This window comes from Bactrocera neohumeralis, chromosome 6 (assembly GCF_024586455.1).
Source record: "Bactrocera neohumeralis isolate Rockhampton chromosome 6, APGP_CSIRO_Bneo_wtdbg2-racon-allhic-juicebox.fasta_v2, whole genome shotgun sequence".
In the NCBI taxonomy this organism is placed as follows: domain Eukaryota; kingdom Metazoa; phylum Arthropoda; class Insecta; order Diptera; family Tephritidae; genus Bactrocera; species Bactrocera neohumeralis.
In genome coordinates, this window is record NC_065923.1 from 22,919,185 (window position 1) to 22,946,366 (window position 27,182).

The 27,182-nt window shown below is 34.5% G+C and overlaps 2 protein-coding genes across 2 annotated transcripts; both read right to left on the reverse strand.

The window, feature by feature from the left end:
• Positions 1-2: 2 nt before the first annotated feature.
• On the reverse strand, positions 3-1,405 carry LOC126761081 (GDP-D-glucose phosphorylase 1). The gene is made up of 5 exons (XM_050477009.1): positions 1,173-1,405; positions 733-1,122; positions 358-673; positions 176-305; positions 3-102 (listed from the first exon to the last, which is right to left on the reverse strand). Exons 1-4 carry the CDS (start codon positions 1,317-1,319, stop codon positions 202-204), a joined length of 957 nt encoding a protein of 318 aa, XP_050332966.1. The 5' UTR covers positions 1,320-1,405; the 3' UTR covers positions 3-102; positions 176-201.
• Positions 1,406-3,820: 2,415 nt separating this feature from the next.
• On the reverse strand, positions 3,821-21,780 carry LOC126761823 (uncharacterized). The gene is given in 8 exon segments (XM_050478231.1): positions 3,821-3,917; positions 4,061-4,392; positions 7,988-8,101; positions 14,241-14,434; positions 14,500-14,601; positions 14,604-14,751; positions 16,203-16,355; positions 21,697-21,780. Coding segments are annotated over 8 exon segments (1,224 nt in total).
• Between the last annotated feature and the right edge of the window lie 5,402 nt (positions 21,781-27,182).

Here is a 27,182-nt window from a genome sequence, read left to right on the forward strand (position 1 = left end):
TTCCAGCTTTATTTTTAATTTTTATCAAAAATGAAAGTTTTCAATACTTTAAATGTAGCGCCGATAAACAGTAGTATCCTTTATAGTGTACTTAATGTTGAGCTGGGTAGGTATACATTTTAATATAGATGTAAGTAAATAAAAAAATATAATTTACACATTTTTATTTACTTACCAAACACAATTTATTGTTATCTTTCTTTACGCTTTGAAATACTCGTAAACTTCCTTAAACACATCGCCAGTTTCATTTTGTATTTTAGCTAGCACTTCTTGTTCTGTAAGTCTTTCGTACAGCTTTTCATCTGCAAAAACACAATTTTTAATATTTTCAAATATAAGGCTTTCAACTCATACCTCCGACTGTCACATAACCCGCAACTTCACAAAATCCAATATTATAGGTATTAAAATTCTTAACATAACAAAATGATTTTCGACAAAACACAAATACTTTCAACACATTTCCAAAATTTTCACCTCGATTGGGAGTTAAAAACAAGTTGTGCGGAATGTCGTGTTCGCACAGCCACATAATAAAGTGAAATAGTTGCTGTATTTGTGCATTCAAAGCCTCTTCGTCACCAGTTTTGTTAAATAAAAAGCATATCGCCTCTGTTGGCATTTTATCACTTAAACGATAAATATTTGGTCTTTCCAACAATTCTAATTCCTGTAATAATATTTTTTTTAAATTTTTTTAAACTGTTAAATTTGAAAATAAGCTCTTACCGCTTTATCACTATATAAATCTGTCGTAACATAGAGTAGATGTAAATGCAAGTGATTCACCGATGCCAAGGCACCAGGACTATTATAGCCAATACGAAATGCCTTTTCTTCGTCCCTAATGTTTAGTAAGAATGTTATGCAAAATCTCAAAGCTGGAAGTGTCAAACGTTGTGGTTGCCCTGCTGCCACATCTGGACATATTAATGTATGATACCGTGTTAATGGACTCTTATTGATTATCATTGAAATAGCTGCTCCTTCATATGGTATGTTCATTAACAACTCCAATGATTTAATCTTTTTGAAATTGAAAGCCTTTTCATCAAACACTGGTGTCAAACTGCTTATAGTCTGCGGTAAACGTCGTAAACGTGTACGCTGTGGATTATACTGAAAACGCAAGTTACTATTTGAATAGCGAATGGTTAATTGAGGCCTACCTCCATATATATTATCTCATTCCCCTGCAGATATTTAGTTTTTGTAACATTTAAATTGTATGCAAATACATTGTCGATGCTATGCAGACTTAACCAAATCTGTTTTAATTCATAAAGATAACAGTTTGCTTTCGTTTTTAAATCCATTTTCAAGTAGCGCTGCGTGTAAATTCTTGAAATAATTTACTGAGAGCTTATCACTGCACTTTATTTACAATTTTTAAACAGCTGTGGATACGAAATATTGCCACATTAATTTGCATTATTTTTTGTTTTGCATACATCGCCTTCAAAACTGTGCGCCTGTAAGAAATGTATGTTGCGGAAATTTAAATCCTTACTACGAGCTGACAGATGGCGCAGTTAAAGCGTACTCTTTATAAAATCAGAACTTGATTTTACATATTTTACACAAATATTTTCTGCTTGAATATATCAAATTCTACATGTATAGGATACACGGCTCTTCATGTATATTTGTCGGTTAAATATTTCAATTTCTTAAATTAGAAGATTATGGGAACTCTTTGTTAACGGCAGCCACATAAGCTTTACTGATTATAATACTATTGCTTTTACTTACTAAATAATTTCAAAATTACTGAAATTTTACATTTATTCCACAAATTTCAAATTAGCATTACTATTTCATTTATTTAATTATCTGACCGTTGCAATTCGTCATTTATTTCATATATTTTTTAATAAAATCACTTTTGCACTAAACTTTCCACTCGCGACGCGTCTAACTAATCGGATCTGTACAAATGGCGGCGGAAGTTTGACATAACAAAGTGTTGCCACATCGTGAAAAGCGCATTATAGTGAAATAGCAGAGTTGTAGTCGCGTAATTTATTAGCTCAGCAGGCATCTGATTGACTTTCAAATGTATTAAGAGAGTATTACTTTACGAAAATTGCAATATTTTTATAAAATATTATTACCAAAATAATATTTTATTATAAAATCTATGTAGATTACTGAAATTTTCATTTTGAATTGAAAAAATATTCAACTTTTCTTCTAAAAATTTTTCAAAGCGAATGCAGCCCTGCTCATAACTCACTTCAGTTGGCGTCCAATTGCTGCTGTCAGTTTCCGTTGGCGCGTGTGAAGAGCTTCAAGCAGTAGTTTGTTAAAAATAGTTAATTTCCTTTAAAAGTGTTAATTAGTGCGGTATTTTTTCAAATGTGTCGATAGTCGGGAGTAAATTCTACATAAAATAAGTCGAAAATGTGTGCGGGCGTTAATATGAGTGTGTGTAAGAGACTTTGTAATATTACGGCTGGCGGTAGTGAGTTCGTGTGAAAAGTGTCGCGTGGAATGTGAAAATAAGTGTTAAGTCAAAAATATAGTAAATAGTTTTCAATAAAATGTTATATATTCAATTGGGATGTGGATAAGAAATTGTGCATAATTTCAGGTGAGTGCTTCCTAAGTAAATAACAAAATATCCAATTAGAATTTACAACTGCACATCGCCTGCGAAGGCTGCTCGTTTGGCTGCAATTGTGTGTGTATGTATGTATATTTTTATGTATGTATGTATATTTTTACATGCGTATATGCAAATGGCAGCCAAATGTGCCGAAAACTTTACGAAGTGGGCTGAAATTACATGCAGGTGGCTTCCAAGCAGAAATTGCGAAATTTTTTTAACAAAAATATTTAGAGCACAGTGGATAAAGCGAGAAATAGTATACTTAATATTTTTTTGTATTTTTACTTTAATTGAAGTTATGTGATAAGTGCAGACAGTGTTTAAAGGTTAATTTGAAATCTATTTTTATTATTTCTGATATGAGATATATTTTAAATATCTAAAATTGTGAACAAGTAGGCATATATGTATGTATGCCAAATCAAATGCTTTTAATTCGCAGTAAATCCTTTTAAAATAGACATTATACGGCTATACTTCCGATTAGGTTACCCACAGAGGTGCTTTCAGGCATTAGAAAAGAGAAAAGGAGTAAATTAAAAATTATCGAAAAAATAATTTTTTATTTATTTTTTTTTTAAGAATTAAATCGTTTTTTTAACAGTTAAAAAGAAGATTCTTGTGGGCTAAATTAAAGTAAAAAGGTTATGCCGATGTTATATCGGTCAAGGTTATTTTTTTTTTTTTGAAGCGCTGCCAAAGGCTAATACAAGAATGAGCTCTGTGCGAAAGAACTAAGTACATACCAGTGGTAGATAGCCCAGACTTTTTGTTAAAAAAATGAAATATTTTAAAATTAATAAAAAGGAAATTTTCATTAAAACAATAATTATCAAAAATTGGATGCATTTTTTTAAATTAATTTACATTAATTAAAAAAGAAATTTTCTTTAAAAAATCTTTATCAAAAATTGGATGCATTTTTTTTAATTAATTTTAAATTTCTTCATTATTTAGTTTTAGTTAAATTTCGTCGAAATTATTTATCTTTATTATTTTTAACTTTTTTAATAAAAATCATAAATTTTGAAGCAAATCGGAAGTATAGCTAATAATTCGCATACAGCTACTAAACAATTAAAAACACAAAATAATTTGTCCAATAAACAGTAATTTTTAATGAAAATAGTCGACAGCATGGAAACCAAAGTAACTAAGTATAATAATTTTATGAAATTTGATGAGATGAAGTGTTTTTTATAAAAATTATGCGTGAATATAGAAGCCTTCGTGTTCATTTTGTTCCACTTCCGGTTCCTTTTTCTTTTGGAAGTAAGGATTGTGTTCAGGATCCGAATTCAAGCTGAAATTTAATTAAAAAATGGCATAAGAAATAACAATATAAATAATTTATAAGTACTTTTTTTAATTGTTATTACCAAAAATTATAAATAATCTGTATTTAAAAATGTTTAACAAATATAAAAACATTGAGAAAATACTTACTGATAGTAATTGACCGCCTCTTCGCATTTAACATTGTACCACCAATCGCATGCGAACTCCTTTTGATTGAAAATAGTCCCGTTAGTGCAGAGAAATTCTGCGCCTTGATGGCCTTCGCGTCCGTCGTGACAAACATGATAGGCCTGACAGCCGGTCTCAACATTTGCATACATTCCCGGCACGGCTGGCACGTTGGCACAATGGAAATTCGTGTGCGGCACTTTGTGATAAATCGGATAGTCGACACCCGGTACACCGGGTATTTTTGAGAGATCTTGCTTTTCTTCTCGGCGACGCTCTTCGGTTGGTGGATGGTAGAGATGGCCAAAGGTCTACAAATTTTTTTAATATAATAAATTTTTTCTTTCATTGTAATTGTAAAAAATATTTAAGCAACTAATTACAAATTTAATAATTACTTTTTGCAGTTGTTTATTTTGGGAATTTCGAGCAGAAATGTGGGAAATAATAGAAAACTTTTAGAACCAGTATAAAACTAAAGATTTTTTTTTACAATTACACAAATCTATGATTTTTATGGAAGAAAAAGTTCATTGTTGCGTAAAAATGCGGAATAATTGCAGTTATTTATAGTAATCTACCTAGACTTGCCATAAGTTCTGTTACAAGTTCAGGCCTTTTTGAAAATAAATTATGATATATTTTATAATAAAGTTAATTTTATTTCATGCTAAATATATTAAATGAGCGGTGTACAAAATTTTATTCGCGATTGTCATCTTTTGCTTTCACGCAAGCCCTCAAGCGATTCGACTATTGATCAACAGCTACACTCACAGTTTCTATTTCAATTGACAACGCTGCTCGGACCAAAGATTTTTTGAGAATTTCCAAATTTCGGTTCATTATTCGACGTGCTCTGTTCTCCAACTCTGTCCGCAATTTGTATTCCAATGGATTCAAATCTAAACTTCCAGACGGTTAATTAATTTAAGCGATAAAACCAGGAATAATGATTTTAGTTCACTGCTGGCTGGTTTTGGTGGTGTGTACTGGAGAGGAATCTTGCTGGAAGATCTAATGCTCTCCAAGAAAGCGAGTATTGCCTTTTAAACATTCTGCTAGAACACTTTTGCTCCCGTTTTAATCTATTTTTCTCAGAAATGTCACGCCTTTACAAGGAGTCCCCATTACAGTAACTTGTCGTGTCGATATTGTGGATTTTCTTTTTAGAAACTTCTTCAATATTGAAAAAATGTTAATATGTAATAAGGATATTGACTGCGTGCCATTTGCACCGGTTGAGCCTAATTTGCTTCAAGCGCGTTATTAGGAGATAACCAGTTTACCGACTGTAGGCTTTCATATGGAGATCAATAATAACGCTTGACATTGATCTGTTCTATATATTCATTACTCTTGACATACTTTTCCATTTTCTAAGGGGATTTCTGCGAATGCGTTCGTGAACAGTTTTTTTGGTTCTGTCATCAACGTTTGGGAAAAACTATCAATAGTACAATAAACTAAGATTCTCGAATTTAGTTTTTTGAGAAGGTTGCTACTTTTCAACACTTATGTAAAGGAATAACAGCAGTACGACTTCAATAGCTGCACAACCCATTGTTAATAAACGAAAATGTTCGCGAATTAATTCCATATTTTGGTCGAAATGAATATTTTAAGTATTTCAAAACGTTTTGAGAATGTATAACATCAAAAATCTGAAACTTTACGAAAAATTTGTGAATTGCCAGATTGTAAAACTTGGGACGTGAAGTCCCGAAATATGAAAGGCAACGTAAATGGCATTTTTTTCTACGAGTTTATGGATTGTAAATTCTGGAATAGAATTTACAGCAAGCTTGTACTATAACTGTCTAGTGGCGTTCCACACCCGCAGAATGTGGCTCTTCGATCGAGAAGACAGCAGGAAATGTTTAGACCAAGGCACCAGAGTAACAATGGAGCATCTCTTGTGCACTTGTCCCGCATTGGCAAGACTACGCTGTAAGCATCTGGGGTCCCCACGGTATGATACACTGGAGGAGGTATCGATAGTGAGGCCGCAGGCTGCCAAGCGCAGGCATCCTAAAGGACTACTCTTCCTGAACTTAGCAACTGAACTCCATCTAGTAAAATATTAAAACTACATAGTCTATGCGTGGCTTATTGGCCTACCTGATTAACCTAACCTGGTCAATATTTTCCATAATTTCGCCGACTTTTTCAACGATTCACATCGAAAAACTCCCAGAACGGAAACGAACGAACCATTGTTGTACTACACGAACTGATATAGCAGCGTCTCCGTAAACTTCACAAATTTCATTGGAGGCTTGCGTGGCATTCTTCTCTTTTTTATACAAAAATTTCAAAATATAGCGAATTTCTTCATTATTTTCACTCATTTTTGAACAGCTGTAACTTTTTTTCAACTTTCCCTAATTTAATTTTTCTTGGTTAAATGAAGCTTAAAATCTGATCTTTCCAGCACTATATGGTATTACACTATGTGATTGGTAGTACTGGAGATATACGACTGCAACAACATCTATTGAAAAAATACGAAAAGACTACCCAATATTATAACTTGACTAAATTCGGAACGGATTATTAATCAAGACAATACTACAATCTCCGCATAAATTGCTCATATTGGATCATTATAGCCTACACATACAAAGCTACCCTACAAATTGGCCGATCTATCTCCCAATTTTTTAGATTGGACCCCAATAGGATATAGCTGCCATACAAACGGTTGGATCAAAATCAAGATAAAGATCTTTTTATACCCTTTGATGCTATAAGAAATACACCTGTGAATGTATTATACTCTCGAGCGGAGGTTACTCTTTTTCTTGTTTTCATTCCGTTTTTGTGAGAGATAGGAAATTTATTTTATCAAAAAGGTTTAACCTACAACTTTTTAAAGGTAATGATCGCCGAGATAGTGAAATATTTCGAAGCAAAAGCCAAATCTATTTAAACATATGGTGTGATTAGAAGAATATATAAAAATATGGTATGATTAGAAAATCACTATAATTAAATTTCAAAATATTTCTGACGAAAACAAGCTTTTCATTAGAAACAAGTTGATTTTGATAATCTATAAAGCTCTAAAATTATATACAACTACAAAAAAATATCATCAGCTAAACAGAAGTAGTTCGGAACCTTAGAAAAAATTTCAAAAACAACTCATTTACCGTTAACGTCTTTCTAATTTATTTGAAATTTAACATATCCACTTCTTTTGCTTATTTTGCCAATCGATCGCGATTCTTTTGCGCAAACTGTTTTGCCTGATTATTCCATTTACATTCACTCTTAATGCTGCACTTTCGCTTTCAACTAACGCTTAGCGCAGAGAAATTCACATACCATATTCTCATAGTGGTTGCATAAGCGTTTTGCAAAAGAAAGAGCTCAAACGTGCGGCCCCACCGATATTAGTAAATCGATATGTGGAGCATTCAACTGCTCCATTCACCGTTTGGTGGTCACTTGGCCAGGCATGCGCAATTGAATATGCAGACCGGTTCCGCGGCACTGCACAAAATATCATTTTTTCGACACATTATTTTCAAATCATTGCAACTATTAGGCACATATCAATGAAGTATTCAAAAAAGTTGGTTTTTTTTGCCATATGCATTGCTCCACTTTGACTTGGTCGGTTGTTTTAATAGACGTTTAATTTGCTTTTGGGTCAAAAGTGAATGCCTTTTTTACTTGCTGGGCATCAGACTTGCCGTTACAATCGCAGTAAATCTATATAGCTGTAAACTTGCGAATATGCGCTTTATTAGCTAAAACTATGCCTTCAGTTGTGAGCTATTGTTTGTTGGACTAACCGCAAAGGCAAAGTGTAAACTGGTTACAATTAAATAACGGTAGTTAAAAACCGAATTTGCTGTGTTTTTATTTTTATTTTTCAGAGTTTTTTATATCACTCACCTGCACTTCCACCGCTATCGATGCCGCAAGGTAAGCGCATGCGAGCAATAAGCTGCAGCACAATGTCACACGTTGCCCATTCATTTTTTTAATTACAACTCTGTTTTTCAATAACTTTATAAAGCAACCAATATTAGTGTGAACGTATTTGTTGCTGAATGCACCGAGTTTTGAATTTCCCACCGTCTGCGCGCAGCTTACAATTGAAACTGATCGCCGATCTTCTAAACTCCAACAGTTGTGCCACCAACTGAAGCTGAACTTACCAAATAAAGTTTAAAAGTTTTGTGGTTTTTTCTTAAGTGCAAGTCCGTTAAAGTAGTAAAGTATTTGAGTGTGTATATGTGTGACTCAAAAGCTTCATTTGTAGCTGCAAACTTATTTTTAAAGCTAAAGTTTTCAAATAAAAATTTCATAAATGCAGATACTCACACATAAGTATAAATATACCATATATGTATGTATGTATCCATGCTTAACTGTTTTCCCAACTATAAGCACAAATACGTAAAATATCAAAGCTTTAAATGCTTGATTGTGCGCCTACAAGTATGCAGTATTCATCTAAATTTACTTAAAAGCCTAGCGTTTCGAAAATGATTGTTACATTTGTTTCAAAAATTGAACGTTTATTTAAGCAAAACATGTTCAGGACTATTATTTAAAGTATTGCCCTTCTGAAGATAAAACATTTTGTCATCTTTTTGAAGATTTTTTGGATTCATACCAAAAGAACTGCGTCATCTTGGCGGTCAAAAATTAATCAGGCTATTTTTTGATACCCTGTTTTGATGGGAACCGTATTCCAGTGAGGGCGTTCTGCATCGACCGGAACAAATGGTAGTCTGAAGGGACATATAGGGCGGGTGACGCAAAACTTCCAAAGCGCTGTTTTCCAAATATGAGGTCTTTAACCAGACTTGCAACAGTAAGCCGCGCGTTGTCATGGTTTTTTCAACTTGTAGGCTAAAATGTTTGAAATATGGGTGTGGCACCATCCTCTAAGATGTTTAACACCTAAACAATTTGAGACACAATAACCAAATTCGACCGGAACAAATCTTTTAAGCACCTCTACCGACAGTGTAAAAATTTCCACAACGATTTCCACTACAGCCGGTTATATGTTACCGGAATCAACCCTATTTTATCCGCCCCTTGGGCTGTACTTTTCGGAGATCTAACCTCGGATTGGTAAGTTTTAGATTAAGTTTGTCATCACTGAAGCAACGTCTTGCAGCAGAGTTGCTCCGTATCCTCCAGACTCGTGCTAGCATTGAGTCCAGCCAGGGCCCGGAGAAAGTTTTCTGCTGCGTCTGCGACAAAAGGTTTTATCCAAACTCCACCTCGGTTAGGTTTAATACATGCAATGGATGGAGTCATCTTAAGACTTGCTCAGGCATGCGCTACTGCGATCTTAGCCTCTACGGCTGTGCAATCTGCACCAAGTTCGCGCACCACTCCATCCAAGTTGTCAACAAAGGACCGCTACCTCCATAAGAGCTCAAAAGGCAGCATAACTCTCATTCTGATCAGTCAGGGTATAGCTATCTGGTCAGCGAACTTGAAATATTTAATACTTGTATATACATCCCCCCAGTTACACGTTGTCCTACAGCATATCACCCTAACATAGGTGCGCTACTTCGATGACAAATGATCGTAGAAGGATTGAGCTGGTGGAATAGACGATTCGACATTCTGCACATTGAATGGCGAAGACCCACCAGAATTATGAACATTTGTAATAGCTCACCCGATATTATCATCACTAGTAGTCTGGTCTGATAAATAGTGTAACCTGGCGATCTATGCTAACTCACGCATCAAACCATCTGCCCATAATTATCTCGATGGAGAAACCTCCTGACTTTATTTTTGTGGACAACCGTACCTTTGTTAACTTTAATAAAGGTAACTGGGTCGGCTTCTCAGAATTTCCCGAGAGCACCTTTACCGCACCACCCATTCCTATGGACATAATCGTTGGCGAACTTCAAGATGATCGCAGCTGTTACCGCTCGCTTTATTCCGGCTGGAAGAATCGCGGAACTTCGCCCTAATTTCCCAGCCAAAGCAGCTGTTTTCGCTAATAAGTTGGACACCTTACGTCATGCGAATCCTTGTGATCCCCGAATATGGGATCTCAAAGCAGATAAAATGGATAGAGCACCTGAAGTCTTGCAACCTCTCCACCGCAGTAAATAAGCTTTGGATTACTGTGAAGGCCACACCTACTTCTCATATAGCTTCTCATATTTGTATAAGTATACAAATTAAGCAAAACTGATGTATCGGGTTACAACTTTGCACAAATCTTGTCTTGAAGTATGTCAGCTTACGATCAAAAAGTCCTCAGGTACCGAGTATATGTTTACCTTTAGTTCCCATCGCGAACTTGTTATCGAAAATATGGGTCAACCTGTAAGATATATGTTAAAAACTCATAGAAAACATTTTTCTGACAATGAAATGCTCGTGTGCCAAAATGGTTGAATCGGATCAATAATTCTCTTAGTCCCAATATACCTTGTAGAAAGATTTTCGAACTTCCGGCTGACTTTATACCGCCAATATCAGCCAATATGTGAGTTTTCATTAAGAAATTGAAAGAGATTTTATAATAACAGAGTATCTTTCTGCATAAAATAGATAAAAAAGAGCGAAAACTTGCCCTAACCGACAAGTAACTAATATCAGGCCTTTAAAACATCCGGTTGCCTTTGATCTTCGAAAGTTGCAAGAATATGAAATGTTCGGTTACACTTAGCCCTTCCTTATTTGTTTGTCTGTCGGTTGTCATAATGTGTCCATTTTTCATCATCGGTCATAATCCAAAAAATACTTCTTTTATAGTGCTCAAGTAGTATTTCTGACATGCAAAATGGTCTTTCAACGTCTCTTGGCTCCTTTTCATATGGCAACCGATTGCTTTAGATTGTTTCCGGCTGCTTTTAGACGTTTTGAAATGGCTTCTTGCGTGGCTTTCAGATTCTTATCCTCAAATTTTTCGCCTATCACAGGTACAATTTTTATATCTAAATCCGAAAACTAGTCTAGCCACGTTTTTTGATATAAACAACGTTCAAATCGAATCAAGGTTACTTAATAAGAAACAAGTAAGGAAGGGCTAAGTTCGGGTGTCACCGAACATTTTATACTCTCGCATGATAAAGTGATAATCGAGATTTCATTACTCGTCATTTACATATTTTTCAAATACCGTATTTTGTAAAGTTTTATTCCGCTATCATCATTGGTTCCTAATGTATATATCGTATTATACAGCAAAGGCATCAGATGGAATTCAAAATAGCGTTATATTGGAAGAAGGCGTGGTTGTGAACCGATTTCACCCATATATCGTACATGTCATCAGGGTGTTAAGAAAATATTATATACCGAATTTCATTGAAATCGGTCTAGTAGTTCCTGAGATATGGTTTTTGGTCCATAAGTGGGCGAGACCACGCCCATTTTCAATTTTTAAAAAAAGCCTGAGTGCAGCTTCCTTCTGCAATTTCTTCCGTAAAATTTAGTGTTTCTGACGTTTTTTGTTAGTCGGTTAACGCACTTTTAGTGATTTTCAACATAACCTTTGTATGGGAGGTGGGCGTGGTTATTATCCGATTTCTTCCATTTTTGAACTGTATATGGAAATGCCTGAAGGAAACGACTCTGTAGAGTTTGGTTGACATAGCTATAGTAGTTTCCGAGATATGTACAAAAAACTTAGTAGGGGCGGGGCCACGCCCACTTTTCCAAAAAAATTGCGTCCAAATATGCCCCTCCCTAATGCGATCCTTTGTGCCAAATTTCACTTTAATATCTTTATTTATGGCTTTGTTATGACACTTTATAGGTTTTCGGTTTTCGCCATTTTGTGGGCGTGGCAGTTGGCTGATTTTGCCCATCTTCGAACTTAACCTTCTTATGGAGCCAAGAAATACGTGTACCGAGTTTCATCATGGTATCTCAATTTTTACTCAAGTTACAGCTTGCACGGACGGACGGACGGACAGACGGACGGACGGACAGACGGACGGACGGACAGACAGACATCCGGATTTCGACTCTACTCGTCACCCTGATTACTTTGGTATATATAACCCTATATCTGACTCTTTTAGTTTTAGGACTTACAAACAACCGTTATGTGAACAAAACTATAATACTCTCCTTAGCAACTTTGTTGCGAGAGTATAAACATATATTTTATGAAGACCTTTATCTTGATTTTGATCGTTCAGTTTGTGCCAACTGAGTCCTGTAGTGGCCGATTTCGGCCGTTCCGCCAAATGTGATGGGGAGAAAAGGGCAGGCGAAAATTTTCAGATCGATATCTTCGAAAATCAGCCACTAGTTCACGTTTATACTGACAAGGCTCTTCGTATTTGCCATATAAAAATCTAAAATTAATCCAGAACTGGGACTGTCTTGAAAGATCTCTGGACCGTCTTTGAATATCAGCAGTTGATGCGTTTACAACACATCTTTTGATGATACCTCAACCTGTGTGGCAAAAGTGCTTCGACAATTAGTTCAAACGGATTCGAAATCGATACACGTATCCATTAACATTTTAACTGTAATTTAAAGTAATATTATCTGGCAAATTATTTACCTTTTCTTTGTTTTATTATTATTTATTATCAATTTCGTTCTGAAAAGTTAATTTTTTTTAAAAGTCCCCTATTTTGTAACAACTATATGTAAAGCTAAAATAAGTTGTATGTAATTCTCTAGCCAGTCTCATGCAGATTTAGATTATATTTCTATATCGGTTTTAAAAGCTCGAGTTTCTAGAATCACCGTCGTTCGTCGATCCCACTTAAAAAAGGTGATTTCAAAGATTGACTCAATAGTCGCTATTTTAAATCAATTATTAAATAAAGCAAGATTTTAAAACCTGAAAGAGCGTATTTCGAATCCATTTTCTTTACAGCCAGAATAAATTGTCAAAGTGAGTCCCTGTTTGAAGACTTTACCATAGACTGTCTAACCCCTTAAAACAAAACCACAAGACTTTCTTCGAAAATTCTCGACTATTCTTGAGTTTTGCTATAAATGAGTTATTAGCAAATGCAGAATTAACGAAATTGACCAAGAAAGAATAAAAATTGAAAGAGTTATTTACTTATCGAGACACACTCGTGGTTGAAGGCTATTTAGAGTCAATAGTGTCAGTTAAAGTAATAAATCTTTTCAGATTTTCGTGTGCTCATCTCTTATGAAAAATTGCTTTTGTTTGTAACCGGACATTGCAAATTTTACTCAATAATTAATTTATTAAATTTAACTGGAAACATAAAATTACAAATGGAATTTTAATTGCAATATTCGAGTGTGATAAATGTTTTCACTTATATTTATGGAACTGTTAGTTGGGCATCAGTTGCAATGTATACAAAATGCAGTGGCATATTTTACAGGCATATGTACATATTATGTGTATAGTATATATGTGTATGTATTAGGGTGATCATTAAAAAATCATGGAAAATATTATATTACAGAGGTCACGAAACTCAAATACTATGGAAGTGGTATTATGATCAAGGATTCATAAATATATTTGTTTTAGTAGAGACTGATGGTAGAAAAAACGATTCGGAGCGAGAAGTGAAAATTTTTGACTCTTATATTATTGGTACTCAAATATTAAAAAAGTATTTTTTGTTTAAAAATAATACCTAAAATCTCCACGGCGTAAGATAGAAAATATTATTTGGTTTCACAGCTCCCTTCAGATACTACAGATTACCCTCACCAACCTCAGCTTGGACTAAGTTTTAAGCATGTGATCTTCGACTGAAGATGGATGGATCGATTTAGGTATCATTTTAAGAAAAAAAAAATGTTTTCAAGATGAAATTTTTCCAGAAGAAAAAATAATTTTTTTAAACGTCAGACCCTTAAACCGATCGTTTAAAATTTTTTCTTATAACTTTTTTGACTGCAAAGAATTCCATCAGCTCAGAATATAAATCGTTTCCACAAATATTTAAGGCCACCCTAATACATATTCATATACATATATATGATTAATGTTGATGTTTTGTGAAGTCTCTTAAATTTTATGTTTCAAGCCGAAGCTCGCACCTCCGCTGTAAACAGCCGCACCATCCTCGTGCAAATTGAAGTGGTTAAAGAGCTCATCAAAATCGTTGAATAGCTGAAATAAAAGCGAAAAAATAAACACTTTCAATCACACACATACACCGTTAATGAGCCCACGGCGATAATAACTCACATGTGCCGAGCTATCCACATTCGGTACTAAGTAGTCAAATTTGTTGGCGCTCCCTGACGACACCGTCGCCGCTGCCGCTGCTCCGCTTGCGGGCACTATTGGCGCGTTGATAATGTTGAAATTCTGGTATGTTTGGGTCCGATATGCATTGCCATGGCCTTTGTGCAGACTCGGTGTTATATCGAGATATTGTGCTGGAAAATTTTAGTGTCGGTAATAAAGTATTTATGAATGATTGTATGAAGAAATATAAATGTACTCTTCTTCTTTGGCTGCAACTTCACTTGATTGAGTTGTGAATTGTGTAACTGCAGTTGTCGGTATGTCGGATAGGCGCTCTTCGCGGGGTTGCATCGGTTAAGTGTCCGTGTATTTGTGGATAGAGGTAGGTGGTCTCAATCGATGGGGCATTCTGGTGATGATATTTGCCTTCGACGGGCGTGTAACGACCATCCGAGCTAAGCGCTATTTGAAAGAGCACCCTGGGACTTTTGTCGTGGTATTGATAGACCTAGAATAAATGTGATTTAATAAACACTATCTTTAAAATGTGTGGATAAATTATAAACATTTTTAGCTGGTCGAAATAAGACGGAATAATTCCATTAGTGATGGGTGAATAGTGTTTTTATACTAATTTTGGTCAGAGAAATAAAAACTATCACTCGACCTTTATTTTAAATTCTGTTAGCACATGTGTTTTCACAACCGGAGTTCTAAGGTTAGTCAGTATCTTAAGGAGGTCATCCAATGTGAGGGATACGAACGGTAAACTGATAGAACTTTAAGTTCATTATCATTTATTAAGATATATTTTCACAGTATGAAAGACCTTCGCCTGAACAACGTTCATAAATCGTTCAATTTATGGTCAACATAATCGGCCTACTCAGTGTTCTATTCACAAAACCATCGCCCAACTTGAGACCCAGCTTTCATTATTGGATAATATTTAACCGAATAGATCACGCCCAGCACGCAGTGAAGAAAATATAGCAGCCGTAGCTGAGAGCGTACATGAAGACCGAGGAAAGTCGATTCGGCGCCGTTCGCAGCAACTCGGACTGACGTATGGAACGACTTGGCGCATTTTACGTCGAGATCTTAAATTGAAAGCGTACAAAATACAGCTTGTGCAAGAACTGAAGCCACTCGAACACCCAAAGAACATCGCTTCGCTCTATCAAGAACACGAAATGTTCCAAGAAGAGTCGACTTTTTTGAGCCAAATTTTGTTCAGCGATGAGGCCAATTTCTAGCTCAATGGAAATGTAAATAAGTAAAATTGCTGCATTTCGGACGAAGAGCAACCTGAAGAGATTCAATAGTTGTCATTTCACTCAGACAAAACAACGGTTTGGTCTGGTTTGTAGGCCGGTGGAATCATCGGTGCACATTTTTTCAAAAATGATGCCAGTGAGAAGCTAACCGTGAATGGCCACCGTTATCGCGCCATGATAACCGAATTTTTGATGCCTGAAATTGAAGCTCGTGATCTCAGCGACATTTGGTTTCAACAAGACGGCGCCACTTCACACACATGACATCAATCAATGTATTTATTGAAAGAACACATAGGTTAACAGATAAGCGATTGGTCAAGATCATGCGATATCACACCACTAGACTTTTTCCTGTCAGATATGTAAAGTCTAAAGTCTATGCGGACAATCCCGCTTCGATTCAGGCCTTAGAGCAAAACAAAACGCGTGTTATTCACCAGTTACAAAAAAAAAAAAAATACCGAAGAATGTTGTTTCGAATGAAAATAAACGTTCACCATTATATTTTAGGTTTCTGTGCTTTTTCTTTAAAAAATGTAGGAAACCTCGAAATGGTTCGCACTTTATACTCATTATTTCCCATCAGTAGTTTTTAGCTTATAACATTTTTCTAAGCATTCTTCAAGTAAAGCTTGACATTTAATCTGCTAGCTTGAAGTTTTTTATTCTGTACACTTACTTGCGGATTTCGCTGTTCAGTCACTACTCCATCTGGTACAGAGATACCGTTAGATTGCAGGCGATTCAAAAAGAGCCGATCGGTTTCGAAAGCTGTGTCGGGAATTTTGCCACCCGCATGCGGCAAGACTTGTTCACGATATATTTGACGCTTCTGAAAATTGAAAAATATATAAAATATAATTTATTAGCTTATATAATATATTTTATATAATATGTATGTACTGCTTGTACCACATTATATAATATTATTCAAACATATTTGGTGTAAAAAGAAATTAGGTTTAAAAGCTCTTAAATTATTAAATATTGCAAGTCATATATATAAATCATTTTGCTAATATTTGTTGGTAAATTTAGAATAATATTTTTGCAATGTCATATTTAATAGAAACCTAAAATTTTATTAGTTGCCAAAACCTCTGCTCAGCTTTAGGTGATGCAATAATTTTGGCATGACAGTTTTTACTTAATTTTAATGTATTTTGTCACTTTTAATGGAAGCGTCAGTTATGATTTTTCGCTGTCGCTTATCAAAATGTTTTTAAAATTTTTTACTCAATTTGTAGTGACATCATCGCTGGTTGCATCCATTAAATATTGGATTAGTGCAACATTACATAATTTATGTGGAAACTGGTTCATATAAAAGCTTCTTTATAGACAATTAGTTTTGACAAAAAGTGACTAAATATGCATGTATGAAGAATTGTAAAGGGTGATCCATTTCGAGGTTTCCTACTTTTTTAAAGAAAAAGCACCGAAACTCCAAATATAATGGGGAATGTTTAATAATGTGTGGTTTATATATATATATTTTTTTTTTTGAAGATTGTCTCTTTCAAATGTTGGCCGCGGCTATGTCTCAGATGGTCCATCCGTTAAGTTCAATTTTCGATGACTAGTTCGAGCATTTCGACTGGTATGGATTGGTATTTTTCTGCAAGCCCTGAATTGAAGCTGGATTGTTCGCATAAACTTTAGACTTTACATATCCCTGCAAGAAAAAGTTTAAAGGTGCGATATCACATGATCTTGGTGGCCAATCGAGCGGCCCAAAACGTGAAATTATCTGCTCACCGAAGTGTTTTCTCAATAAATCCATTGATTGATCCGCTATGTGTGAGAGGTGGAGCCGTGTTGTTGAAACCAAATGTCGCCGAGATCACGAGCTTCATTTTCACACATCAAATAGTCGGTTATCATGGCGCAATAACGGTCACCATTGACGGTTACATTCTCACCGGCATCATTTTTGAAGAAATATGGACCGATGATTCCACCGGCTCACAAACCACACCAAACCATTGTTTTTTCTGGATGAAATGACAGCTATTGAATCTCTTCAGGTTGCTCTTCATTCTAAATGCGGCAATTTCCTTGTTTACATAGCCATTTTGCCAAAAATTTGCCTAATCGCTGAATCGACGCTCCACGATCTTCGCGTTCACTCTCAGCTACGTCTGCTATATTTTCATCACTGCGTGCTGGACGTAGTCTATTCGGTCGAATATTATCCAATAATGAATGCTGGGTTTCAAGATGGTGATGAGGTTGCGAATAGTACGCTCAGTAGGCCGATTATGTTGACCATAAATTGAGTGAAGCGCTGGAAACACATTCTTGACAGAACATGAATTTAAGTAATAAAGTTGAACGATTTGTAGACGATGTTCAAGTGTAAGTCTTTCCATGATTGTCACGATTCTCTTGTGATCTGTCAAAAACAGACTATTGAAAGGCGTACCTCCACTTGGATCACCCGGTATTTGGTTATTTTACTTTTTTATATCCCGTGGTCGAATTGAAATCTCGTAAAACTTATTCATATGGAGCAATGCAAATGATAGCCTCCATAATGCATTTTAGCTCTATATACGAGTGTGTTCAAAAAGTATCGCGAATTTTGAATTTTCGCGGGTTACGTATATTCGAATTTCGAATTTTTTGTGGCGTTATGTTGGTACTCATGTCTTTCACTTATGCCGACAAGCTCGGCCATTTTGAATGTTCATTTAATTGTTGACAGCTGCTTTGCGTCTTCGATTTTTGATTCAAAAAAATGGATTCAATTTTTTTGAAACACCCCTTGCACGTGTTTTGGATCGTTTTCGATTCGAATTAATGAAGTGGAGAAAATGGTATTGGCCAATCGTCGAATCACCGTTAGAGAAGTTGCTGAGGACCTAAACATATCGATTGGCAAGTTATGCGCAATTTGCGCGAAGCAATCCGCCAGAAACGCCCGGATTTGTGGAAGAACAAAAATTGGCTTTTGCACCACGATAACGCCCCTGCTCACACATCGTTGCTTGTGCGCGACTTTTTGGCCAAAAACAGCACACTAATGATGCCGCAGCCACCGTATTCCCCAGATCTGGCCCCCTGTGACTTTTTCTTGTTCCCTAAACTGAAGAGGCCCATGAAAGGACGACGTTACGCTTCTCTTGACGAGATAAAGACGGCATCGAAGGAGGAGCTGAAGAAGATAAAAAAAAAATGATTTTTTGAAGTGCTTCGAAGATTGGAAAAACCGTTGGCATAAGTGTATAATATCTCATGGGGATTACTTTGAAGGGGACAAAATAGATATTCATGAATAAATAAATAATTTTTGAAAAAACACAAAATTCGCGATACTTTTGAACACACCTCGTATGTATGTATCTGAGGAGTACAATATTATTTTATATTAACTATTATATAATTATGTTCAAAATGGAGGCCAATGTAATCTTAAAGAACTATTTGTGAAGCGTTTATAATAAAATTATAAAATATTTTCTTTAATTAAATTAGAAAAAAGTATCTCTTTTAAGAACAAAATTACGAATTCCTCAACCCGTCTGGGGTTCTGTCCCAAAACAGAAATACTGAAATAGGTATGGTTTAAAGTTTTTCAATAAGCATAAGTTTTCAATTATCCTTCTTCATATTTTATGGAGTTTAATTTATAGATAGGCAATATATGACTAAATTGTTATATCGAAATTATCTCGTCGTCCTAATATTTAGTAAATATGCCGAAATATATCATTCAACTTCTATTGATATTGTTATATACAAGACATATAGATCAATAAAATTTTAACTAAAGCTTTTTATTCTGTAAAAATCTTAAATTAAAAGGTCAGTAGGGTAATCTTTTTTTAAAATTTTTTTTTTTTTGCATTTTCTATTCCCTTATACCCTTAGAATTAATGTAGAAACCCACTTTACCATTGGAAGGTTTCGAAAAAGGCCCAAAAATAATAATATCGCTCGAAGTTTGGAGCGCTCGGAGTGCCTCGCCTTAAACTTTAAACGCGTTTTTCTCAAAACACACTTTTTTATACTGGCGGACATGATTCCGGTCGAACTACTCAACCGATTTGCTTAATTTTTTTTTAAATATTCACAAAACGCCTGGCTATCGTCCCTACTAGAATCATAATTTTTTATAATTTATTGACAATGTTATGACAAAATGTATGTAAAAAACGTGGGGAAATATTAAAAGAAAAAAAACGTTAATTGCTTTTTTATATATCAACATTTTTTCATGATTCTAGTAGGGATGATAACCATTCACGTACTTTTTAAGAATAAATTGGGTTTCTGGGGCTTATCCAAATATGATAAATCGTGTCCGCCAGTGAAAAAGCGCATCTCTTTCACGCAGCCATTTCTCCGACAGATGTCATCAAAAAATTCCGAAAAATTTGTTTATACACTCCACGATATACCTCATGATATGTGAAAAAATTTCTATTGTAGAATAAAAATTTCTATAAAAAAATATCAAAAAACAGGCCAGATTACCCTACTGACTCTTTAAAAATCATTTCATTTAATTAAAAATAATTTCGGTCACAATTAAAAATCGGATTAAGAACACAAATTAAAGTCTTTATCCTAAGTACTGGTTTCAAAAATACAAATGGCTTTTGAATGTAGAATTATTTCGTGTTTGGTTATCTTTATAAAGCTTTTTGTTAATAATATGCTAACAAAGCTTAAAATTTTTTATCTAATTTAATTAATTGTAATTATGGTGTTTTAGTAGAAATTAGTAAATCTTTAATTTTTTATCTCTAATCATTTAGGTTTTGGTTTGAAGAATATTTTTTTATTTGTTGCTGCAGTTTTTTAAAGTTAAATATTTTATAATTTTTTTCTTTGGTATTACAAAATAAATTTCAAATTTAAAATTCCGATTTTGCAGTTAAAAATTTAATTTTAAAATTTTTTAACGAAAATAAACAAGTTTTGGATTAAAAATTAAATTTTAAAAATTTGGATTAAAAATTAAATTATTTGAATTTTGAAAATTTCAATTTTTTTTTAATTTTGGATTAAAAATTAAATTTAAAAAATCTTAAATTGTTTATTTTCGTCTTTAAAAGATTTAAAATTTAATTTTTAATCCAAAAATAAAAAAAAAATTTTGAAAATTTTAAAAAATTGTGAATCAAAATTTCTTTATATTCGTTTTGAAAATTTAAAAATTTTGAAAATTAAAATTTTTAATCCAATTTTTTCGTTCGTTTTTTTAATATTTAATTTTTAATCTGAAAAAAAATTTTGAAAATTTGGAAATTTAATTTTTAATCCAAAATTAGTTTATTTTCGGTATGAAAATATAAAAACTTTGAAAATTTTGAGCCAAAAATTAAATTAGAAATTTTGAAATGAAAGTTAAATAATATTGAAAATATAAATTTTGAATCAAAAATTAAATTAAAAAGTTTGAAATGAAAATTAAATAATATTGAAAATAAAAAAATTTGAAAATTTAAAAAATTATAAAATTTACTTATATGTAATCCAAGATTTGTTAATTTTAAAATTATTAAAATTTATTTTTAAATTGAAAATTTGATTATTTAAAAATACGTCAGAATGAATAAAGAATAATCAAAGCTACTTATGTCCATCCACATATTATATTATTGTTCGGTCTTTTTAAAATTGGATCATAACAACGACCAATAACTAATAAAAAACTTATTCGCACTTAAATTTTCCTTGGTGAGGATAAGATTTTGTAGCAGTATTATTTCAGAGACAGTATTAAGTCAAAATTCGGTAAAGTTTTAAGAAATATGATATTTTTCCACCAAAGCCAAACCTAGTAGTAATTTTCTAATATAATACAGATTTCTCGTACTAAAAATTCATAAAAAATCTCTTCGCAAATAAAATACAGTATCCTGCGGCAATCTCACTAAATTGATAATTACTTTTTCACATGTTCTACATTATTCCTTAAATACTAAACGAGGAAAGTTTAACACACTACAAAGTCATATAATCAATCAATGACTGTTTCGAAAACATACTCAGACTCAGATCCACTTATTTATATAACTTAATCCCCTAGTCTATCGTATATTGAAATAAATTATTCTCGAGCTAAAAAGTAAGTTGTTTCTATTTAAATAAAACAAATAACATTTTTTGCTTTATTCAGTGTAAAGAGATCAAAATTATTTACAAAAACGAATAACACTTACTTTCGGATTCCGATCCACAGCAGCTATAACTGTTAAAACTGCAGTCAGCAATAATACGAAAAAATGCTTTTGACTGAAACACATGTTTTATAGAATTTTTGCACTTTAATTATTTTAAATATTTTTTTAAATAATTTCTTTTAAAATTTTCAATTCTTATAAACAATTTCACACTTCAATGTTTTATTTTTTCCAACTATAGGTATAGAACTTGACCCTTTGGTAACCATTAGAATTCCTCAATCATTGCCAAATAACAATTACATTTAGCAATAAGCTTTAGCTAACGGCGATTTTATTGCTTCAATTGTTGGCGTACAAATGAATTTGAAAAACCATTAATTCTTGCAATCGATTCTTGCAGCTGCAAACAATCTTGATTTTATTATTTTACACACACTAAAGCACTCGGGCGCTTCCCATCAGACTTATTTGCATATAATAGCTAAGATGAGTGGATTTTGTTTATATAGACGATGAGACGATGATGGCTTAGTTAGCAGTCAGCCACTGATTTTTACCGATGCTTTGTAATCCAAATTCCAATTTTTTGTTCAAAAATTCCAATTTTTTTTAAGAAAAATTACATTTTATAAACAAAGGAATTACGTTAAAATATCTCTTAAAAATATACGCGAAGTTTTCGAAAATATTGCTGCAAACTGATGGATGCTGCGTTTAACGGTTAAAAATGATGTGCTCGCGACGACGTAAACCAACGAAATAAAACATTTGGAGAACAACGTCCAACAATTTGCTCAACTCAACAGCGAAGACGTGCAAAGTGTTCATCTGCAGTCACAGTCATTATGTATATGTAACAACAATTGCAATACTTAACAGTACTGAAGTAGCGGTGTGTTGTTGTTGTCATTGCAAGTCAGCTGACATCAAATTGCCGCAGTTGGGGAGGGCTTTACAAGTTAGTCGCTGCGTGAACTGGTTAACCAGTTGACTAGGTGAACTTGTGTGCCCTATAGGGAGGACATTGCATTAATATGTAAATAAGAATATGAGTGACTCCAAATAGAAGTAATATTGAAACTAAAAGCTCTTGACACAAGAAAGAAATCTCTTCGTCAACTAAACGAGTTTTTGATGTTTATAATTTTCTTTGATATTTGTTTTACATGATTGACAATTGGAAGTTCCTTAAGAAATTGTATCTATTTTTCAAGGTATTCATATACAATGCTATATAATAGTATGTTAGTCTAGAAATCTAGCCCTGCACCACTACTCTGCTATTACTGACTAGGTTATGTTAGGTTAAAAGGTCGATTCTAACATAGATCTCACCCTACAAAGAAACCCGAACGACTGTGGCACCTAAAAATTATTCTACATTGACCGTCTCCGTTTCTCCGGAATAAATTCATGAGGCACCAAACCACGAATATCGAAAAAAATGAGCATCATGAGTATTTTTGAAAAACTTTCAGTTTTATCGGGACGAGTCGAGCAATAACGCTTTCGATACCCAAAATATCCATCAAAATCATTCGAACGGACTCGCGAGAGATGTTGAGCTCTCTTGCCATTTTTCTAATACTTGCCTGACGATCTTCAAGCATCATATATGTACTTCACTTTTTTAATATTTTCATCAGTTGAAGAGGTGGAAGTTCGTCCGGTACGAGGCATGCCTTCAGCGACATCTCGACTGTCTTTGAAATATCATTTACCCGGGAATTTTAATTACAATCATAAGATCACTACAACTCGACGAAGCGCTTTGAGCAACAAGTTTGTTGACTCGGCTAATGTCAGTTTCGACTATGTCTTCTAGTTTGCCGAAAGTGAGATTACCGAAATGCTTCAGTCTCAGTCGTGCATTGGCTGGACAATGGAGGAGAAACCGCCAAGATATTGGACAGTGTCCAGTCAGAACTCCTACGATCAGCAGATCTCCTGCGTGCTCCTTTGGGCCAAAAGGATCTAACCGTCGGACAGGGCTAGGTAATACTCTAGCTAAATCATTCTGACAAATTTAGAATATATCATCAAACATGTTGGTAGTTAGCAATTAAAGACAATTTTCAATTTTCACTAACATCAAATATGGCTTAAAGAGACAGATCTCAACTAATAGAAAACCAGCAGTTTTGTTTGGCTAAACAAAGGAAAAAGACAAGGATTCTCGGAGATGTTTCAATGTGTGAGAGAATCAAAATATATCTGGAAAACTGGAATTGCTGATATTGATATATTCTTCTAGGGCTTTCTGGTGGAATTAGAACTATATATATCCTAGAACTTGAACTGTAATCCCATCATTCCACCGCTTGAGAATGATGAGGCGATAGCAGCAACTGCCTTTGATTTGTGGGTTTCTTTTCATGATTAAAATTCGTTCAGAGGTTTGACATTGGCTTCCTTAAAATTGGTATTGAGGAGGAATTCAGATTCAAGGGGAAATTTGTGAGCTGTTCTTTCCACTTTACCATAGTAGCCATCAATGAATATTTACATCGACTAATATCGAAACCGGATCGATTCTTCTTTCATCTATCTTTTACATTCTTGACTTGGAAGCCAGACCAAATAGTTATTAATAGCGTTTTGAGTACCACGTCACTGTTGACAGCTATAAACTTGAAAAAGTGAAGAACTTTGTCTATCTCGGAACTAGTTTAAATTACAAGAACAATCGGAGCCTGGCGATCAAGCCCAGAATAATTCTTGGTACCAGGTGCGACTTTGGGATCGGTGGACTATTGTGAATATTCCTCCCTCCATGAACAAAAATTGCGCTCTATAAATCTCTTATCAGTCCCGTTGTTGCTGTTGTTGTAGCGAAAGAATTCTGCCGAGCTGACGGTCCTTGGCTGGATAAAAATACGTGTCCGTTCGGGGTTCGTAAACGTCGTGGGAACGGTCTTCAGTCCCGTCGTATTAAACGGCGCAGAAATATGGACGATATCAAACCGAGTTGAGAAACTTGGAGTATTCGAAAGAACTGTTCTTCACAAGGTCCTTGAAGCCGACTGCATGACCGATGAGTACCGAAGAAAATGGAACCACGAATTGTATGAGCTCTACGGCGAAATGGATATACTTAAACGCATAAAAATGCAACGAATGTGCTGGCAAGGCCATGTCGTAAGCAAGAAGGACGATGCCCCAACGATAGGCTCATTCGATTCTAGACCCAAGGGAGGAAATCTAGTGCATCTGATAGAAGACAAAGACGAAAGACATAGAGAGGTGTCTGCACTCGGAGTGTACAACTGGCGTGTCCTCGCAGGGATAGACGTAACTGGTGAAGTTTTGTATTTTCGGAACAGACAGACCAAAGGTTTTAGAGCCAAAATAATAAGAATCGTTTTCATGCCTAAAATGAAACTGATATGAATTTTATTTCTTCTTTCTGTCAAATTTCGATTAATAAAGATTTTTCCTACAGGGCATAAATATGTACTTGGCTACCGGTAGTAGCCGCAGAAATTCGAAAGGGATTGCCTTCTTCTATTTTTTTTTACTTCCATTGTTTTTAGAGCAAAAGGCGATGCTGCGCGAAAACTACGGATGAACGACCAGCCGATGAAGCGATAGTGGGCAAATTGTAGCAACGCTTCAATGGTGAATGGTGCAAATGTTTCCTCGAAAACCTAATTAATATCACAGCTATGCAAAACGTCGCCTTTGCATTGAGTGAGTGAACGTGCCACCGATGCGACTGCCGCTGCTGCCACAGCAGATCAAACGCAAACCTAGACAATGAAGTAGAAACAGAACGCAGCAGCACGCCAGCGGTGGTTTATCAATCGAATTCGATGGATCGATGTTTGCATTCAACAACGACATAATGAACACCTCAACACAGCACTTGCAGCTATTTTGGTGGCGCAAGCTCAAGTCTTTCAGTCAAATTATAATAATTAATCTTGTTATTTGTATTGGCGAGTTGTGTAATCAGCGCCAGCATTTTTGACTGCTGCGGTGGCGGACACCGCCAGCAAACGCCGCGTGATCGCATCTTTGTGTTGATGTTTGCCGCCAACCGCAATGGGTTAAGCGGATGAGGCGAAACGCTTTATTTAGTTGTAGACACAAGTATATATATTTATGTATATGTACTGAAACATAAATAAGTGCAGACATTTATAGCGGTACATATGTACATACATACGGATTTGTAGAGCCGGAGATCGATTTCAAGCGCTCTGCTTTGCTCGCCACGCTTACTGTACTTGAAACTTGGTCACGAGATTTTAATGCCGCGCCATTCAAACGGATTGCATACACACATACATACATACAGCAAATGTGGTAGTCATTCTGTACTTGCGCAGGTCTGCTGAAAGTGAACGTCATTGCAGTTTGTCGCTTAAGTCTTTTGTTTGCCGACAGAAATAAATGGTTCAGGGTGTTTTGCGCGAATTTTGCGAATTTTTCAAATTTTTATTGTTTACACTGCAAGTGTATTGGTGTGCGAGAGCAATGCTATTTGCAACTAACTGTTTTGAAGATGGAAAATGTATATCTTTCTATGCATAAATAATTGTTTAGGTTTACATATGTATATGTACATATATGCTTACATATGATATATAAATTATACATATCATTAAATAAACTACATATCAATAAAATATAGGGTGTTGAGCTTTTTAAGTAAGGCTGTATGCAATTTTCATAGATTTTTTAATACATACCATCTATAAAAATTCTTTAAAGCCTTACTTAAAAAGCCGAATATCTCGAGAAGTATTAATGATAGTGATTTTGACCTTGAACCCTTTTTTATAGCAAATAAAATTTCCTACAAATTTGTCATGAACATTTTTTCTATAGCTCCTGTCATTTACAAGATATATACAAAAAAATGCGAAATTCTTGGAAAAATCGGGTTTAGCGCCCCGTACTACCTCGCCGGTGTGAGTTACGACTTTGTTGCACTGGGCACTTTTGTAGAGTGAACAATTCTGAGAAATATGCGTCTGAAGTCAAGCGATGCCATAAAATACCTCTGATCTGTAGGAATTTAAAGATAAAAACTCACGATTGTAGTGTACTTTCTATGTAAAATTTTTACAGGTCTTGGTCCAGTTCTTAATGCTAATATTAAGGGCTGAAATTTTCAGGGAATTTTATTTAGGGTATTTCCAAGGAAATTTCGTGACGGGACTGAAAAAAAATTAATACTTCAAAAAAAAAAAACACCCTAATATACATATATTCATATTCACATATTTTCGTATATATGTACATATATTTGTGAATATGCGTAGTTCCAAAAATATTAAACTTTCATTATCTAAAAATGTTAACGGCTTCATCACTTCATATTAACTTGAATTTTTCGTATCTGGTATAATTGATATAATAATTATATATATATATATATGTACATGGACTCGCGAGAGATGTCCAGCTCTCTTGCTATCTCTCTAACACTTGATTGACGTTTTTCAAGCACCATATCCTTTACCTTTTTAATATTTTCAACAGTTGAAGAGGTCGAACGTCGTCCAGAACGAGGC

Bases quoted from the DNA above. Each gene is read 5' to 3' on its own strand.
- LOC126761081 (XM_050477009.1), bottom strand. From the start codon at position 1,319: ATGGATTTAAAAACGAAAGCAAACTGTTATCTTTATGAATTAAAACAG. The intron at 1,123-1,172 runs GTAGGCCTCAAT...TTGCGTTTTCAG, and splicing joins ATGAGATAATATATATGGAG to TATAATCCACAGCGTACACG. The intron at 674-732 runs GTAAGAGCTTAT...ATATTATTACAG, and splicing joins ATTTATATAGTGATAAAGCG to GAATTAGAATTGTTGGAAAG.